The 18483-nt window shown below is 56.5% G+C and overlaps 1 protein-coding gene across 1 annotated transcript in view; it reads right to left on the bottom strand.

Annotated features, from left to right (window-relative positions):
* The window catches only part of APBA2 (amyloid beta (A4) precursor protein-binding, family A, member 2), a 60823-nt gene that overhangs the window by 1870 nt on the left and 40470 nt on the right, over positions 1-18483 (bottom strand). The window contains exons 5-12 of the mRNA XM_010843254.1: positions 16671-16816; positions 15926-15961; positions 13925-14011; positions 8424-8609; positions 4445-4624; positions 3430-3642; positions 2021-2140; positions 734-874 (exon numbers count right to left, since the gene is read on the bottom strand). Of these exons, the coding sequence (XP_010841556.1) occupies positions 734-874; positions 2021-2140; positions 3430-3642; positions 4445-4624; positions 8424-8609; positions 13925-14011; positions 15926-15961; positions 16671-16816 (1109 nt within the window). The remainder of the gene's footprint in view (positions 1-733; positions 875-2020; positions 2141-3429; positions 3643-4444; positions 4625-8423; positions 8610-13924; positions 14012-15925; positions 15962-16670; positions 16817-18483) is intronic.

Below are 18483 nucleotides of genomic sequence, written 5' to 3'. Positions count from 1 at the left end.
ACCCCTCCAGAAGAGAGCACCCCACCCACCCACTTACCCCCAGGCTGTGAAGAGGAAGCCATGCCCCCACACGGCTCCAGAGCCCTCCCTCCACACATGGCCAAACTCCCCGCCCAGCACCTGCCTTCAGACCCGTCCCCTGTGCCACCCACCTCTCTGCTCTGTCTCATCTGCTCCTTCTGTACTGTGATCACCCAGGCTTCTCCCAGGGAGACCCTCACCTGTTCACCCTGACTGCCTGCTACACACAGCCCTATACCCCCCTCATACTGGGGAGGCCTCTGTGCCAACACTGGGCTGGCACTCCCCCAACACCTACATCTCCCTTGAGGAACCCTGCTCCCTCCTGAATTCCCCCTTGAACCCCCTACCCGGTGACCATCCTCAGACCAGCTTCATGCCTATGCCAGAGAGCAGCAGAAAAAGGCAGGCAGGCCTGAAGCCAGCAGAGTGGGAGTGGGCAGTGCAGCAGGGCCAGCCTTCAAGTCTCCACCCAGTGCCCACTCATCCTGTTGAACGCACAGGTAACCAGAGCGAGGAGAGGACGCTGAACCCCGCCTGCCTGGGGTTCCCCCTGGGCTCCCCCAGGAGATACAGCCCAGCTCAGCTGACTGGCCCCTGAGGGGCTCTCGGAGATCCCAGTGCACCTACATGCCCTTGGGAATTTGATGTTAGGTCCTAGAGACTTTGGGTCCCGAGAGCCCAGTTCTGGCTTCAGGCAGTGACCTCTCACCTCTCCCACCGAGTTGGACAGGGCCTGGACAATCTTCTCGTGCGCGGTGGCCACCACGCTCTGCCCGTTGATCTCGATGATGCGGTGACCGACGCGGACACCGCCCCGCTCCGCGATGCCCCCACGCATGAGGCTGCAGATCTAAGTGACACGGGGTGGGGTTGGGGTGTCATCAGTTTATGTCCCCGCCCTGCCTGCCAGCCTCCTCCTGCCCCCAAAGGTGGGGAGAATTAACCACCGGAAGGATGAAGCCCCCAGGACAGATGCTCCTACAAATGCTCTGCTGACTCACAAACTGAGAGATTAATGATTTAGAATGTGCTTGGAAATGGCTGTGGGAGAACCTGCCCCTCCATCCTGGGGCCTCTGTTCCTGGATCGCAGTGGTACACAAGTAAAGCCCGTTCTGGAAGATTCTCCAGCAGCCACTCTGCTCTTTCCAGTGAAGACAGTCACTGCTACCCCGGCCAACAAATGTACCTCCCCACACTCCTGCACCAGGTAGTGACGGGGGAAACTGTCTCCTTGGCAGTCCTGTTTCTGGGACGCTCTCCTGTTGTGTTCCTGGGAGGAGGGGACATACACATCCCCCTCACCTGACACCATGCACCCCACAACCTCCTCCTGGGCTGGCCTAAGCAATGTGGAAATGACCAGCCTCCTTTCTTCCATCCTCTGTGGCAAAGTCCCAGCCTACTGGGACCTCTGCAGAAGGAACCACCCAGGAAACAGAACTGGTACAGCTCAAAGAGAAGGTGGGACTCTGGAGGGAAGAGCCTGGCTGAGGAACAGGCAGAGTTTCAGCCAGACCAACATTCATTAAACCTAGCGTCATCTGCTCCTGGAGGCCCTCCTGTCCTGCCTCTAGTGCCTGGGGTCACGGCTGGCACAGTGCCGGAACTGCAAGTGAAGCACTGAATGGGCAAGTGAATTAAGGAGTAAATAAATAAAGACAGGAATGAGCAGGTGTCTTTCGCACACCTGACTCTGACGCTGCCATTGGCTGCGTCCCAAACGCAGAGGTAGGAGGGCTCTCCTCCACTCCAAAGCAGGGGTCTGCAGAGACCACCACCACTGGGATAGGGTGCCCCAGGGGGCTGGAGGGACCCATTCCATCTGTATGCTGGCCCACCCACCCTGCCTGGCCTGGCTGCTGGCCGGAACCTGCTCCATCAGACAGGAGCTGTTCTGGGGCAGGGGGTCGGGGGGCACACAGACAGCTGCCCCTGCCCCCTGCAACAGCCATCCACGGGCACAGCGGAGGCTGCCGAGGGCCAAGTGGACTCACGATGCCGTTCTGCACGCTGAAACCCAGCTGGTATTTGAGGTCTGGCCGCTTGATGAGGACAGTGGTGACTGGCGGGCAGCTGACGATGTTGAGCTTCACCTGTGTCTGGTTCTTCAGACCCTGTGAGCAGGAACACGAGGGTCTGAGATGCTGCTAGAAAGACAAGCTCTGGGGCCTGGGCTAGGGGTGAACTGGCTGCAAGGCAGAGCCCTAGGCACAGAGGGACAGAGGCAGGTCCCTCTGGGCACCCAGGTCCCCCTGTGCGTGGATGCAGGCCTCACCCTTACCCGATGCAGGGGTGCCGGCCATCCCAGGCGGCAGTGTGTGTCGGGGCTCCCTGTGCTCTGGTGTGCCCTTTGACCTGGGCAAGTATAAGCTGCCCCCAGGGCCAGAGGCCAGGCTCTGAGCACCCCTGTGCACAGCCAAGAAACTGGCACCTGGTCACCTTCAGGGGTCACGAGAGGGACCCTCACCAGGCTGCATTCAGGGAACCTCCTGTTTGCAAAGACAATGAGGGCCCCATCCAGAAAACAAAGTGTCCTCCAGAGAAGGACCCTCGTGCTGGAGTCAGGGCAAGGAAATCTGCCAGTGGGAAGCTCGTGTCTGCACTGAGACAGGCCAGTTCAAGCCAAGGGCCACCTCAGGCCCCAGGGGACAGTGAAAGCTGCAGCCACAGTCCTGGGACACAGTGGAGGGAGGGAGAGAGGCCTGGCCTGAACATGGCTGCAGGGAGCTCCTCCCTCATGCACATGTGTGCACACATGCATACGCATGCATACACACAAGCCTCCATCACAGCCCAGGTGAGAAACTCGCCCAGGAGCTTCAGCCTGCAGAGGGAGGGTCCTGGCCGGCCCAGCCTCAGCACCTCTGATGGAGGCCTCTTATATGTCTCTCTATCTAGCTACATGATACCCACTGGGTCCTCAGGTCCAGAAGCCAGGTCACAGAACTTCATCTGTGAGTGACAGTGGGGTGGGGGTCCATCCTCCAGCTGCGAGACCGCAGTGTATCATTTGATGAGACACCTGCAGGTCCTTTGGTCAGATGGGGAGAGCAACACCCCAGCTCAGATCCAGGCTGGGCACCCACCTCCTCAGGTGGCCAGGAGGTGTGACCGTCAGTGAAAAGTCCCAGGCAAACCAGGACAGCCTGGTCACCTGACAGCTACAGGTCCTCAGGCCTTTCCTGAGATCACCATGGTTCAGGAGCCAGCTAAGTGAGAGCGGACAGCACCTCCCTCAAGATCCCCACTGTGAGGGTTGGGGGCAGGTCCCTCTTTGATTTGTCAGGGACGTGGTGTAGTTTTGGGTTCAAAGTCGCTGGGTGGGTCTCTCTGGGCTCAGCCTCCCTGAGGGTCAGTGGGGGTTACAAAGCATCAAGAATAAAGCAAGGGGCCCTGTGCCCACCTTGATGATGCCCTGGCAGGTGGCGAGTGGCAGCCCCACCAGACTGGTGCCATTGATGGACATGATCTGATCACCGATGCTCAGCTTCCCCGAGCGGGCGGCCGGGCCTCCATTCATCATGTTGGCCAGGATCACGGTGGGCAGGATGGAGCCCCACCCCGACTCCACCACCACCACGCCCAGGATTTCACCCTTGTGCTTCTCCAGCTGCAGCTGCAAGGGAGTCAGCAGAGTAAGAGGGGCCTGCCTAAGACGGGGCTGGGGTAGGCCTCTGCCCAGCACCCACAGAAGGACCAGCCCCACCCGGGCCCTCCGAACCAAGGCCACAAATCCTGGCCCACCAACCATCCCCCTGGCCTCTCCCAGCTCCAGCTCCCAAGCCCTCTCAGGGCCCACCCCACCATCCTGTGAACCCAGAGCACAGACCACCCCCAGCCCCAAGCTTGGCTCCAGTGTCCAGGCTCCCCTCACCTTCCCAGACCCACAGAGGCCAGAGGCACATTCTCAGAATCCAGATGCAAAGCCTGCCAGGCCTCCAAATTCATCTAGAAAAGTCCTTCATTTTCTCTCCGCCTCTCGGATCACTCTCAGAGAGCTGCCTGTCAAGCACTCATTCACTCAGCAGCAAGCCAGGATTGTTCACCCATTTACAAGCAGGCAGGGTACAGGCCACCCCAGGATTCCCCGCTCTGTCTCAGGAGAACTTTCTAGAGAGCCCTGAGCAAGCCCATGGGAGCCTGCCAAGGCCCCACTACAGGAGGCTTCCTAGCCCACTCCCACATGCCTTCCAGAAACAACACCAGGGGCTGAGCCCCTGGCTAAGAGCAGCAGTAAAGGGCACAAGTTCAGAGTCATTAAGACGGACTGTCGGCAGCTCCTCTGCTCTAACAGCACCACACTCTTCACACACAAGTACTCGTTGCAAAAGCGGGAGCCAGAGGGACACTGCCCGCACACCAGGAAGGCTCACCCTGGCCCCCTGCCCAAGAGCCCCTTCCCGTCCCCAGTCACTCACCTCCTTGCAGTTCTCCGAGTTGGAGAAGTGGATGAGGTCGTCGTTGTACATCTCCTGGGTGTTAATGATGTCACTGTACTCCTTCTGGCTCAGGTCCTCGGGGTTGATGCCGTTGGCCCGCAGGAACTCCTGGTAGGCCACACTGAAGGCCTGGCCGATGGACTGGGCGATGAGCTGTGCCTGCAGAAGAGGGGAGGGGACGGAAGAGGGTCGGCCACTGGAGACAGGCAGGCACACAGGCCTGGATGGGGTTGGGAGGGGGGCCCTGGCTGGCCTCCAAGGAGCTGCAGAGAAATGTGGCCCAGGTCTCCATGGGGGGAGCCCTTCTGCTGCCGGGCACCCTGCCTGCCCCTACCCAAGCTGCCCTAAACCTCAGACATCCTAAGACAAAGCCTATGTCCAATAAAGTCTGAGGAGATTATGAATTATTTGCTAATGACCATAATTCTGTTGCTTTCCCTGGTGACTGTCGTATTTTCTTTCCACTCGTCTTATTCCAAATGCAGCCTAGAGGTGCGTCCTGTCGGGGAGCATCACAGAGGCTGTCAGTCATCCACCCAGTATTTATTTCTCCACAGCAGCAGGACCCAGTCCATCGGGGGCAGGAGTGGGGGCAGGATGTGTGCCAGTCACTCTCATGGGGGTGTGGATGTGCCAAAGCGAGGCCAATGAGAAGTCTGGGCCCTTGCGGACTGGGCATAGGGCAAGGCACAGAGCACTTGCTTCTTTCTACTTCTCCTTTTCTAATATATATATACATAAATACATATATATATATGTGTGTGTGTATATATATATATATATTTTGGCCATGTCACACAGCATGTGGGATCTTAATTCCCTGCTCAGGGATCGAACCCATGCCCCTTGCAGTGGAAGCATGTAGTCTTAACCACTGAACCACCAGGGAAGTCCCCACGCTTCTTTCTACATTGATGGGACCATTTCTATGAACTGGGTTGGACCCCTAACCCTGCTCAGTAGCAGCACTGCACGGGCTAACACGCCACCTGCTGGTGTGCAGATGAAGGGCTTTGAGAGGCGAGGGTAAAGACCCAAAGAGCTGGGTAGCCAGGGGAGAGCAGTGCGACCCTCGGCAAAAACCTCAGGTCAACATGACCCAAAACACGTGGAACTGAGGGTCTGGCCCAAGTCCCATTCTTGCTCTATATGCTGCACGATTCTCAGGCTGCAAACAAATAAGCCTTTGTGAAAACCTGGGCTGGGCCAGGTAACAGAGCCAGAGCTTGGAGCCATCTGATGCTAGACTGCATGGCCTTCCCACATTGGGCCCCGAACAGTCTGCAGGAGGGAAGCCCACGTCCACTCAACAGGACCCAGCCCTGCTCACCCTTGGAGCAGCATCCTGGCAGTTTGGCCGCTCTGCTCAGAGGGAGGACAGAGTGTGCTCAGTCGCAGGTGTGGAGCCCTGCGGCCATCAGGTGGCGCCACTGGCCCGGACACGTGCAGAGCCTCAGGCCAAGCAGAGGATCCTGGCCTCCAGGAGGAGGCTGGTCTGTGGGTGGAGGGTGAGGGCGCCCTGGAGGCCCAGACGTGCCCTGATCCGCTGAGGTCTCAGGTTTGCTGACACTGACCACCCCCAGGCCTCTGACTGGGGTCCCCTGACTAGGAAGGGGTTGAGCATCACTTAGTGCTCTCCTCTCTCACTGCCCTGAGCCTGCCCTTTGAGCTTTACCTGGACGGCACCCCACCACCTGGGGAGCTTCTGGGAAATGAGGTGGTACACGCCCGGGCTCCATGCGGCTCACTCCGGGAACCTCAGCATCTTCCCACCAGCTGCTGGCTGCAGTCTCCCATCCCGTCTGCCCTCATCCTGGCAGCCCTCCCCCTGAGTCCCAAGGGCCCTCCCTTGTCCCGTTCCCCAGGTCACAGCCAGGGCCATGAGCCCAGAAGGTGGGCAGGTGTCATGGGCCTCCCTGGGGGGCAATGGAGGCTGACACTCAAAGGGGCCTCCTGCAGGTGGTGAAGGTGGAGGGAGGCTGCCCTGCCCCCAGCACTCTCACCTCTGTGCTGGTTTCCACTTAACAGAGGGGAAACAGAGGCTCTGAGGGGGCTGCCAGAGTCCTAGCAGCCATGTTCCATTTCCCCCTTCTGCTTGCACGGGACCCTTGGATACTTCACTCACCCTGGCAGCCCACCTGGTGGGGCCATCATCAGGGCCCGATTCTCCAGGGGGCTGCTCTATCCTCTCATGCCCCTCCCAGTCCATCTTTCCCACACACGTTCAAGAGCCACTTGGAGCCCCACACACTTTTGCCCTTGCTCTCAGCCTCCTCTCTCAGTGAGAAACCAAGACCACAGCAGCACTAGGACATGGCAGGCAGCTCGGACACTTCCTGCTCCCGGCACAGGCAGGCTGTTCACCCGACTCACCTGTGTCCTGCCTCACCCCCATCAACCATGGCCTTTCTCCAGGACCCATCACAACCCCTCATGCTGAGTCTCTGAGATGCCTCAAGCCATGAGCTACACAAACATGTCCATGCAGGAGTCCACAGACATCTGTGTAAGGTGAAAGGAACATGAGTGTGCACTAGTGCATCTGTATGTAAACTTCCTCTCCTATCAACATCATTGCTTCAAAGCACTCGCACTTGACTTCAACTTCTTAGCAGAAACGTCACTGCCCCGACCCACCCTGCTCAAATCTGAAAACACCAGGACCCTACTCCACTGCTCCAGGTCCTAGACACCCTCAAGTACCTTGGTGACTGAGAATGCCCCTTCCAAGTGTCCACGGAGGGGAGAGAATTTATTAAAATCGTCCCCTGCCACCAGCCACAAGAACAGCTCAGCACTGCCTCCGGGGTGGTCCTGAGTCAGATCTGCTCGGGGCGCCCCAGAGACCACTCTCACCTCCTGCCCTACTGCTCCCTTCCCCCGTCCCTTTCTCCCTCTTCTAGGCTCAGAAAGATGCTCTCATCCCACCCAACACAGGAGTCAGCAGGGTCATGGTCTGTAGTGAGTCTGTAGTATTTTAAACATCAGAATTAGAGCTGACCCCTGAACAAAACAAGGGTTACAGGCACTGACCCTCTGAACAGTCTAAAAAAATCCATGTCTAACTTCTAGTCAGCTCTCTGTACCCAACCAGTCAATCCTACAGGAAATCAACCCTTAATATTCATTGGAAGGACTGAAGCTGAAGCTCCAATACTTTGGCCACCTGAGGTAAAGAGCCGACTCATTGGGAAAGACCCTGATGCTGGTAAAGATTGAAGGCAGGAGGAGAAGGGGATGACAGAGAATGCAATGGCTGGATGGCATCACCGACTCAGTAAACATGAATTTGAGCAAACTCCACAAGATAGTGGAGGACAGGGAAGCCTGGTGTGCTGCAATCCACGGGGTCACAAAGAGTCAGACATGACTGAGCAACTGAACAACAATTTATAATCAGCCCTCTATACCCACAATTTCCCTGTGTCCATAGTTTGGGATCTGAGGATTCAAGCAAAATGGCCCGTGCAGCGCTGCAGCATCTACAGCTACACAGGTCTACGGGTAAGTGAGACCTCATGTTCAAGCCCATGTTGTGCAAGGGTCCCACTGGATTTTCCAGCTTCTTATGGCCTGAAACAGCCGTGAGCAAAAGCAGAGATGCCTTCCCGTTAGTAACCCTCTCCATGCAGGGGTGTGACCCTCAACAGAAAAGTGAGTTGGGGCTACTGTATTTGGGAAGAACAAGATTTTGCTAAAGGACCTAGTCAGAAAGCTCCTCAGCCTATTTAACTAGGGTTCTGCTTACAAACTCCTCAAAAACTCATTTCATGAAGCAAAACAGAGCTGTGTCCATGGTCTCTGCAAATTCCAACAGTGTTACAAAAATCACTGCTTTTGCTGGGAGTGTCGTGATGGTGCACAGGATCCCCACCAGATACAAGGTTTCCTGGGACACTTCGGAGCCTTTAGGGCCCAAGCCGCTGGGAGGGAACATCACACCTGCACGTTTACTCACGTCCTCAGACTCAAACACGTGGCAGATCATCTTATACTGCTTCTTCCCCTCCTGGGCCCCAGGGGTGGTCTCGATACAGTCCTGGGAGGCGGAGCGCGGCATACGGCGTCTGGCCATCAGCACCACGATGTTTCCGATGTCCGCGATGTAGGAGATGGTGCGCAGGGCATGGTCCATCATGGTCTCCTGCCGGGAGAAGGAGAGAGGGCTTGCATTATGGGGAACGAGCCCTAGAAACACCTGAGATCAGGGGTTCCATCATGGTCTCCTGCCAAGAGAAGGAAGGAGGGCCCAGGTTACAGGGATCAAGCCCTAGAAACACCTGAGTTAGGGGTTCTCAGCCTCAACACTCCTGACATTTGGGGCTGGACCATCCTATATTTTCGGGTATCCTGAGCCTTGTCAGGTGTTCAGCAACATCCCTGACCACCCCACTAGACACCAGTGGCATTCCTGACATTTGGGGCTGGACCGTCCTGTATTGTGGGGTGTCCTGGGCACTGTAGGACAACCAGAAACATCCCTGCCCCCCCCCACCAGACACCAGTGGCATCTCCTCATCCCAAGCTGTGATAACCACCCAGATTTCCAGCTGTAGCCACTGGGCCCTAAGGGAGAGAGTCTCCTTAGTGGAGAACCACTGACCCCATGGACAGAGCACTTTAGGGTGGTGATTCTTTACAGTCAAGGTGATCTGCCTTCACCTTAGCCTCACAGCTTCCAAAATGATGCTCATGGGCGCAAGATGTGGGTGGGGGTCCTGTTCAGGGGAAGAGCAGCAGCTGAGGCCTGTCCCCACCCAACCAGAGGCTGTCTCTGTCTGTCTGTTGAAGGGTCCCTTCCTTGAGAGGCAGGTGCCCGGCCTAGACTTCCTGCTGAGCTGAGGAGGAAGGCTTCAGAGCCAGTGTTGTCCAGGGACAGTCCCTCCCATGGAGCTGAGCAGCCCAGGCCAGGCGGGGACCCTGAGGCAGCCCGCCTGATGCTGCTGGACAGGTCTCTGCAGCCCTTCAACTCTCCTCAGGGCCCTGGAGGGTCCATTGCTCTTGATGGCCTTTGCCGCCTGACAGGAATCTCTACGTCCCAGCAAGACTGCACACAGAAGCCCTGAGAATCTAACCAGCTGGTCTTTTATGCCTTTGTCCTCTTTCCATAAAAGAAAACAGGGTCCTTCTGTAGCCTCCATGGCCTCTGACTTCCTCATAGAAGCCACTTTGCATTCCTGCCTCCCTAGCGCCACTATGATTTCTGGTCAAGGCTCTAGGGGGTAGGTTAAAACTATAGGAGCCCCCTTCCAGGAAGGGACGCTGCAAGGGGACAGGTGGGTGTGGTTCTCTGCATATCTCGATTTCTGGCCACTTTCAGAAACATCTGAATCAACCCCCAGGTGTCAGAAATGTGCTCCCCCGCTACAACTCCGAGTGCATGTCAACAGCCACCAGAGGGTCCTGCCCGGTCCCTGGGACAGGAGTGTGACCACAGGTGTCCCAGTCAGCCCTCTGCAGAGTGTGTGGGCAGAGAACAGTATGGGGTGAGCTGAGCTGGAGGACAGAAGTGGCAAAGCCCCATGCCCTTTGGACAGAGCCCTTCCCCACGGGAGGAGAAGACGCCGACGGGAGGAGGAGGCCCATGGTGGCTGTGATGTGGCCAGAACACTAGAAGAGAACTCGAGGACTGACATGGAGAAAATGGGGCCTTGGAAAGAGCACAATGGGACAAACATCCAACAAAGACAGACACTCAAAACCACCGCATGGGCCTGCCCCTTACTCAGGAGGTAGGCCTGGCCAACAGGGGTCTGGGCAGTGGCTGCCCAGAGCATGGCCACGATGCTGTGGCCACCAGGATGGAGAGCCCACGTGGATTAAGGCCTGACCTTGAACGAGCAGGCAAAGGAAATGGCGACTTCTGGCCAGTCCACTCTCGGGAGCTGACGCCCCATCCCAGAGCCCCGATCAGACACCAAAGACCCAGCAGGAGGGAAGAGAGGAGGGCTGAAAGGGAGTTCTGAGCCTCCCCGTCTGTCCTCCATAGGGCCCTGCACCAAGCTCTCCTCTGAGAGTCAATGGGGCTCCTAGATGCTTGGAAACGTGTCCAGCCCTCAAGTTCTCAGGGATGGGCTCCGTTCCCAGTCCCAGGGGCTGCAGTCCCCCACAGGAGCATCAGGGAGAGGAGGCGGTGCAAAGATGGGCTGATGCAGCAGAACTGACACCATCTGCAGAAAGGCCGGCCCACAGGCGGCCCTCGGCTCATCTGGAAACCTGGACTTCAGGAGGGTACCCCACTCAACGTGGTAAGAGAGGCTCACCACGCCTGAGGCATCTGGTCCAGTGAGCTCCAGCCTGAACCCCACTGCTATCCGGAGTCTGAGACTTTGGTGGGTGGCAGGCAGGACAGATGGCCATGTGACCAGCCCCCACAGAGGACCCTAGGAGCTGACGCTCTCTAGCTTCCTGACAACCCACACTTGACTCGTGCGGTCAGAGCTTGTGGCCAGAAAGTTCAGCTCATCCTGAGTGACCCCACTGAGAAGGACTCAGGGTTTCCCCAGGCTCAGCCCCAGGCATCCTCTTCTTTGGTGACTCTGCTGTGTGCCCTGGTGCTCAGTGAATCTCAGGCTTGAGTGCAACCATATGCTGAATCCTGGGAGGCCTCTTATCATCTTATGGACCCTGTGGTGGTCTTGAGGACCCTGACAGGTGGGTGGATGAGGGATGGGGCCAGAAGGAGGAGCTAGCCCAGACCATTTGCCCACAAAACATCAGGAAACAAAGTCCAAAGCAGTGAAGTGTCCTACACCTGACCCACTCAGGTAGCTCCCTGTTGTTGTTTAGTTGCTAAGTCATGTCTGACTCTTTGAACCCCATGGACTGCAGCATGCCAGGCTCCTCTGTCCTTCACCATCTCCCAGAGTTTGCTCAAACTCATGTCCATCGAGTCAGTGATGCTATCTAAACATCTCATCCTCTGTTGTCCCCTTCTCCTCCTGCCCTCAATCTTTCTCAGCATCAGGGGCTTTTCCAATGAGTCGGCTCTTCACACCAGGTGGCCAAAGGATTGGAGCTTCAGCTTCAGTCCTTCCAATGAATATTCAGGGTTGATTACCTTTAGTATTGACTGGTTTGATCTCCTTGCAGTCCAACGGACTCTCAAGAGTCTTCTCCAGCACCACGATAAGACACTTGCTCCTTGGAAGGAAAGCTATGACAAATCTAGCTGCTGCTAAGTCTCTACAGTTGTCTGACTCTTTGCGACCCCATGGACTGTAGCCTGCCAGGCCCCTCGGTCCGTGGGTTTCTCCAGGCAAGAACACTGGAGTGGGTTACCATGTCCTCCTTCAAGGGATCTTTCTGACCCAGAAATCGAACCCGAGTCTCTTATGTCTTCTGCATTGGCAGGCAGATTCTTTACTACTAGGGCCACCTGGGAAGCCCATGACAAACCTAGACAGTGTATTAAAAACCAGAGATCACTTTGTTGATAGAGGTCCATCTAGTCAAAGGTATGATTTTTCCAGTAGTCACGTACAGATGTGAGAGTTGGACACTAAAGAAGACTGAATGCCAAAGAATTGATGCTTTCAAATTGAGTTCCCACCAGGTGGAAGGCCCCTTGGGGGAACTTGGACTCAAAGGTCAGAGGGACAAGGCCCAGCTCTGGCTACCCGGGGACAGACCCATGAGGAGGAAGGGCCTCTACGATCGATCGGCAAGGGAAGGCCATGGTAGGAGCCACATCACGGTGTCGCTCCTGCTCCAAGACACACATGCTGCTGCCATTTCTGTCCCCAGACATCTATCAGGTTGTCCCACCCACTGGGCCTTGAGAAGTTAAACCAGCTCATCCACTGTGTAAGAGCCATCCTATGCCCCTCTTAGCTTCCCAGCAAGGACATGGTCCACACTAGGAGACAGCAAGGGAGGCAGCACACTGAGGGTGTCGGGAGCTGTGATCCACACTGTGGACTGAGGCTGTGTGCGGAATCGGGAGCCAGTGAGCAGGACCCTATGGAGCTGGTCTCCAATACGAGGCACATGTATAAACTCCTGGCTTTTAAAAACAGTACTGTCCAGCTCAGTTCATTTCCAGGGCCCAGGATCAATAGCCCCTCAGCATCGACAGGCACAGCCAGCACCCAGGTCTCATATCTGTATGTCACTCCCCAGAGACATGAACCAAGGTTCCTTGGAGAGCAGCTGGTTCTAGGCCTGAAGTGGGAGTGCAAGGAGGCCTAAGAACATCTCAGTGTCTCAGGAATGCCATCTGAGACCGAGGGCAGGGCTCCAGGATGGCGCAGGCAAGCACCCAAGAGAACAACAACGGTAGGGTTATGTGAGGTGAAAGTGTTAGACACTGAGTCATGTCCAACACTTTGCCAACCCCATGGACTATAGCCCGCCAGGCTCCTCTGTCCATGGGATTATCCAGACAAGAATACGGGAGAGAGTTGCCATTTCCTTCTCCACGGGATCTTCCCAACCCAGGGATAGAAGGTGGGTCTCCCACACTGCAGGCAGATTCTTTATCATCAGAGGCAGCAGGGAAGCCCATGGGGGAGGATGGTTATAACACAAGTTTAAGAAAAGCTCAGAAGTCCACAGTGAGAAGGAAGAAAAGAAAAGGTGGGGGGAAAGGAAGCTCTTATACACAGAGCACATTAGATAGCAAAATTCAGAACAGAGTGAGAAAATCACTAGTTTGCGTTTCCGACATTGTAACCAAGTCCGACAAGGTCGTCCCTGGATCTGACACCACTGGCCACAGGGAGCTGGGGAACTGGCTGCTCACACACCTGGTGTCACCACCCAGACCACTTGCCAAGGGCAAGAAGCAGGGGGCCGTCACCCCGGCATCTGGCCAGCCTCTCCCGCTCATCCCCAGAGTGAGCCGGGCCCTCCACGTCTGTCCACAGCTGCCACTCTCCCTCCCTTCCTCCCTTAGGCTCTGCAAAGCTCATCCACCCGTGGCCCAGCTCCCCCAGCTCCCAGCCCCCTCCATCTGGCTTTCCTGTTCCCACAATAGCAGGCTCATGCAAAGACCCAGGCACAGGAAGACTAGCAGAATTGAGTCAGATACAAGCTGGGCACATGGTTCACAGGCAGGAGATCTCAGGACCCTCTCCACTGGAGCACCACCACCCTGGGGACCAAGGGTGGCCCGGGTCTCCGCCCTCCAGTTCCATCTCCCAGCCTGGTGCACAGAGGCCTCGAGAGGGCCGTTGGGAACCCCGAGGGTGAGCACAGGACTCCTGCTCCCCTACCCCCGGCTCCCCTTCATCATGTCTCTATTTCATGCCCACTGCTGCTACACCTGATCACCAGCCTCACCCGCCCAGCCCGAGGCTGCTGCCCACCCCGCAGAGCTCACTCTATATTCCATGGCAGGGGCCAGGGGATTGTCCCAAGGACATGGTCTCAGCCCCGCAGAGGGGGTCTGCAGCTCGACCTGGCTCTCCTGGGAGTTCCTGAGCACGATTTTAAAGCCCCCCGTCTCCCCAGGCTCACCTGTGTGTCCGCATTTAACACCTTGATCCTCTGGGTGGAGATGAAGAGATCCACTTCCGTCAGCGTCTGGGCATCTCCCTCAGAATTCTAAGAAAGGATGGTGGAGACTGTTACAAACCTTAGAAAAAAAACTAACTCAGACAAAGGCCTGACAATCTCATGCAGGACCCCGAGCGCCCCTAGAGGGAGAAGCTCGTCGGCAGAAGCAGCCATGGGAGTCTAAACACGGGCTTCCGAGCCCATCTCTGCTAAGTGAGCTCTTGGGGCGGTTTGCATAGGACGGCAGGGGGACTGCTTCCAGGAGGCTGAACAGGAGGGGGCCAGATGCCAGGGGGGCTTGTGCCGCAGCATCCAGAGCGCAGCCCCCCACTCCAGGAGAAGCGAGCCTGCCTGCCCAACCTCTGGAACACAGCAAAAACACCAAGTCTGGTAGTAGAGCTACATTTCTTGGATTCGGGATTACAAGTATCACCAGGAAAGGCGGGGGGACGGATTTTTCACACTGGTGGAAATGCATATCTGTATTTTCTTCTGGTTTAAAGGCACAGTCGTGTCAATGACTGTGTCAACTCCCCCGCCTTTCCCCCGCCATCTTCCAAAAACCCTAAGGGGGCAAGATCTCTACTAGAACGGGCGCTGCCCTCACAGGACACTGGAGAAGCCACCCCACAAATGCCCGTCCTCTCCTGGGTATGCCCACTGTATGGCCGCTAGTGATGTGTAAAGGAATGTTCTGGAAGCTGAGTGCATGCTCAGGGGCTGGCCCAAACCAAGACAGCCGGTCACAGGGGATTCTTAATTACTCCTGTGCATGGCGATTACACTGGCAAGCCCCTGGGGTGGGGACTCTCTGCTGGGGACCCTGCTTCCTCACGGGGACCTTCCCATTGTTGTTGGCCTGGCCAGCTGCAGGCAGACCAGTGAAGGGGCCCTTGGCAATGACACTGAGCATCTTCCTGGCCAAGAGAAAGAACAATCCTTCGTAGAGGTCATCGCTGGCCTTGGCTGGCCGCTGAGATCTGCTGTGCCTATGCCCAACCCCTCTGGGTTCTCTGGACCCAAAGAGAAGGCTGGGGTCCACACTGACCATCCTACTCCAGCTGCCCGGGATGGGCGTGCATCTTCTCAGGGAAAGCACATCCCCCTGCAGGTCTTCAAGGCCAGGCCTTCTCTGCTGTGCCTGGGGGGCACCCAGCACAAAGGCAGCTGGAGCAGAGGGGTGTGTGTGAGGTCCTGCCTTTCCTGCAGCTGAAGGAACCCAAAGAGGGGCCATTGGGCAGACAGCAGGCATCATGGGGCCGGAGGGACAATGTCTCACTGCAGCAGGAGGGAGCCCCTGGCAGGGTCCTTGGCCATGTCACCAGAATGTGGTGTCCAGGTAGGTACAGGGGACTGACTCTCCTGATGCCCAAGCAGAGCCAGTGCCCAGCCAGCCCCTTGGACACTGAGCATGGGACACTTCCTGAAGTGGGAGGATGGTTAGAAAACACCCAGCATTTACTAACCAACCAGACTGCTGAACAAAGAACTGAAGGTCGACCTGAGATTTTTAAAAGCCTGCCCACGCTCCAGAAATTTTCTCCATAGAGAAAGGGTCCCCTGGGCAGACAGCACTTCTCTTCATCCCGATTCAGTAAATTAAACTTAATGAGTCTTTAAATATCAGGGCGATTTAATTAACTCTGTACAGGGGGCCTAGGCACTGAACGCATCACACGGTCACATCAGAGCCACATTTTACAATGTCTACACAAACCAGCCACATCACACATGGCAGTGACCATGCTCTAGCTCACGGAGACTCAAAAAAGGAAATGAAAAAGGACAACAATTAAACGCTTCTGTGAGTGGGTGGTTTTTCACTCAAAAGTCTAGCACTGACCTACCAAGAGAACAGAAAATGGGTTTGACACATCATTTCTGCTCCTAGGGCCCTCCCTGCCCCCTTCCAGCGCACAGGACAAGCCATAGACACACCCGCAAACCCCACATCCTACACACCGCTTTCTTCTTGATTTTGGCAGCCTTTTGCATCCTCTGAGCAGCATGAAAGAGAAAGAAAAACAGGTGGGCACAAAGTGAGCTGGGTTGCTCTGTCCCCTCCTGACCAGCACAGGGGGCTCATGTCTGGAGCCCCTTTCCCTCAGCTGAAGAGCATGACCAGGATAGGGGGTTGGGCTGCAGGGGTACAGACGTCCACAGACCCCCCGACTGCTCAGAGGGGCACGTCCTCAGAGCACCCCTCCTCTCTCCTGACCCTGTTATCTTTGTTGACAAGGTCCTGCCCTCCTGCCTCAGAGCCTGGCCACACCCACACTTCAAACCCACACCCACACTTCACACTTCAAACAGCCACCCGGAGCTGCAGGTACATCAGAGCTTTTCTTGAGGTCATAAATTTAAATAAAACATATGATTTTGTTTGTTTGTTCACCTTTCTGCAAGGACTCTGGCACTATAGATACAGACTGTCAAAAAGGAACTAGAGGCTCCACACACACGTGACTTGAACACTTTGGCACAATCACATTTTACAAATTGCATGTCCAGGGGGCCCAGTGGCAGGTCCTCGTTAAGGAGCCTCTGCGCCCCCAGCCCCCATCTCCCTCGACCCTGCCAGGCACCTCAGATGCTCCCGCTCTTGCATCCAGGGCTGGCGGGCGGGTCACAGCTGGATAGAAAGCCATGTCTCCCACCCCTTCCAGTGCTCCCTGTAGGGAACCCAGCTGTTCTGGGCCTCCCATACCTTGACCCGGCTGACAGCCTCCTGTGCCTGCATCATTCTGATGTTTTTGGATGGGTTCCGCTCCGAAAGCAGCTGCGTGGAACCCAGGTAGTTGGCTGCAAAGATGATCCCGTCGATGAGGTCTTCTGGCTCACAGGGCCCTGGAACTGAGTGGGGACAGCTGTCAACTTCTGAGAGCACGCAGGGGCAAGGCAGCAGGGCCAGAGGCCTTTGGGGGGAGGGCATGGGAGTCCTGCCCCCATCACCCCACAGCACACAGAGCAAGTAACTGCACCCCAGCCAGGAAACCCTGCACGCCCCAGGAGGACAACGCTGGGCCAGGCAGCTGTACCTCAGATACTCAGGCCTCCAAGGGGATAGTGGTGTGCTACAATCCCAGGGCGCCCTTTCCCAAACATCTCCTGATCAGCCCTGAGCCCTGGGACTCCAGACAGCCCACGAGGTTTCAGTGATGGGAATGCCCACCAGGCTCCAGTTGTGTGCCCTGGGGCTCCTGCAGGCCTGCAGCCCCTCACAAGCTGGTCTGGCTCCTCCTGCTCCACACGCCCCAGTCCAGGCTGGGTGACGTAGTCTCTGTTCCACCGGCTGCCTCAAGACCAAAGCTATCAATAGCAAGATCTTGAATATGCCATCTCTGAGCTGTTTAATGTGGGAACCGGTGGCCTCACTTGGCTTTTGAGAACTTGAACATGTTGGCTAGTGTGACAGAAGAACTGAATTTTAAAATCTATATGCAATCCTAATTAACTGACATGTCAACAGCCACAGGAAGATGTGGCCTGCATCCTGGACAGACCACTCCTAGAGGGGTTCCAGCTTCTGCCGGTGTCTCCACCCCAGATACCCGGGGTCTGTGGACTGAGTGGGGGGGGTCACTGAGCAGGTTGACACCCGAGACAAAGGCGCCACTTCACTGACCCAACCTCAGGCCGACATTGGACTCAGGGCAGGTCTCCACACTTACTCTGCAACGTTTGCTCTCTTTAAACCTCAGGAGAAGAGCCTGCATGTGTGTCTGGGATGCCTGGAGGAAAGCTGTAAGCTTCACTCTCACTCCAACAAACCAGCTCCATGGGCTTGAGATCAAAGCTCCAAAACTGGTCACAGTGAGTGCCCACTGGCCTGAGGACCCATATCTAGGCTCACCCAGCAGACACACACACTGGGAAACCACGGATGACAAAGAGACGACTGTCTCTTCACACCAGAGCAGCAGCTCCTGCAATAAGGCTGATTCTACGATGCACTTCAGAACAAGGTGAGGGTTCTGAAGTCTAAGAGGAACCTAATGTTAATAGGGGGTTTTCTGGGTGGCGCTAGAGGTAAAGAACCTCCCTGCCAATGCAGGAGGTGCCAGAGATGTGGGTTCGATCCCTGGGTCGGGAAGATCCCCTAGAGGAGGGCATGGCAACCCATTCCAATATTCTTGCCCGGAGCATCCCATGGACAGAAGAGCCTGGTGGGCTACAGTCCATGGGTCACAAAGAGTTGGACATGACTGAAGCAACTTAGTATGCACACATGCAATGTTATTAGGTCCTGACTCAGGAATGCCCCAGGTCAGTTTCCGTCCTGATGGCATAGAACTGGGGGCCCTGGCATCATCACACCAGGGACCCCCTTTCTCCCACTGACCCTGACATCCTCCCCTCAACAGCCCTCAGAGGATGCGCGTGGGGCCCCCATGGCTTCCTCCAGGAAGCTCTGATTGCCTGTGTGGAAGCCTCAACCAGATCCTCTGAGAGCGGCTCCACAACCAGGGTTCAAATCAGGCTGCTTATTCCATCTCAGGTGCCCTGGGCTCTGCTCTGAA

This window comes from Bison bison, unplaced genomic scaffold (assembly GCF_000754665.1).
Source record: "Bison bison bison isolate TAMUID 2011002044 unplaced genomic scaffold, Bison_UMD1.0 scf7180017864181, whole genome shotgun sequence".
Lineage (NCBI taxonomy): Eukaryota > Metazoa > Chordata > Mammalia > Artiodactyla > Bovidae > Bison > Bison bison.
Note: the sequence above shows the minus strand (reverse complement) of the source record. Positions and strands in the feature narration are given on the sequence as shown.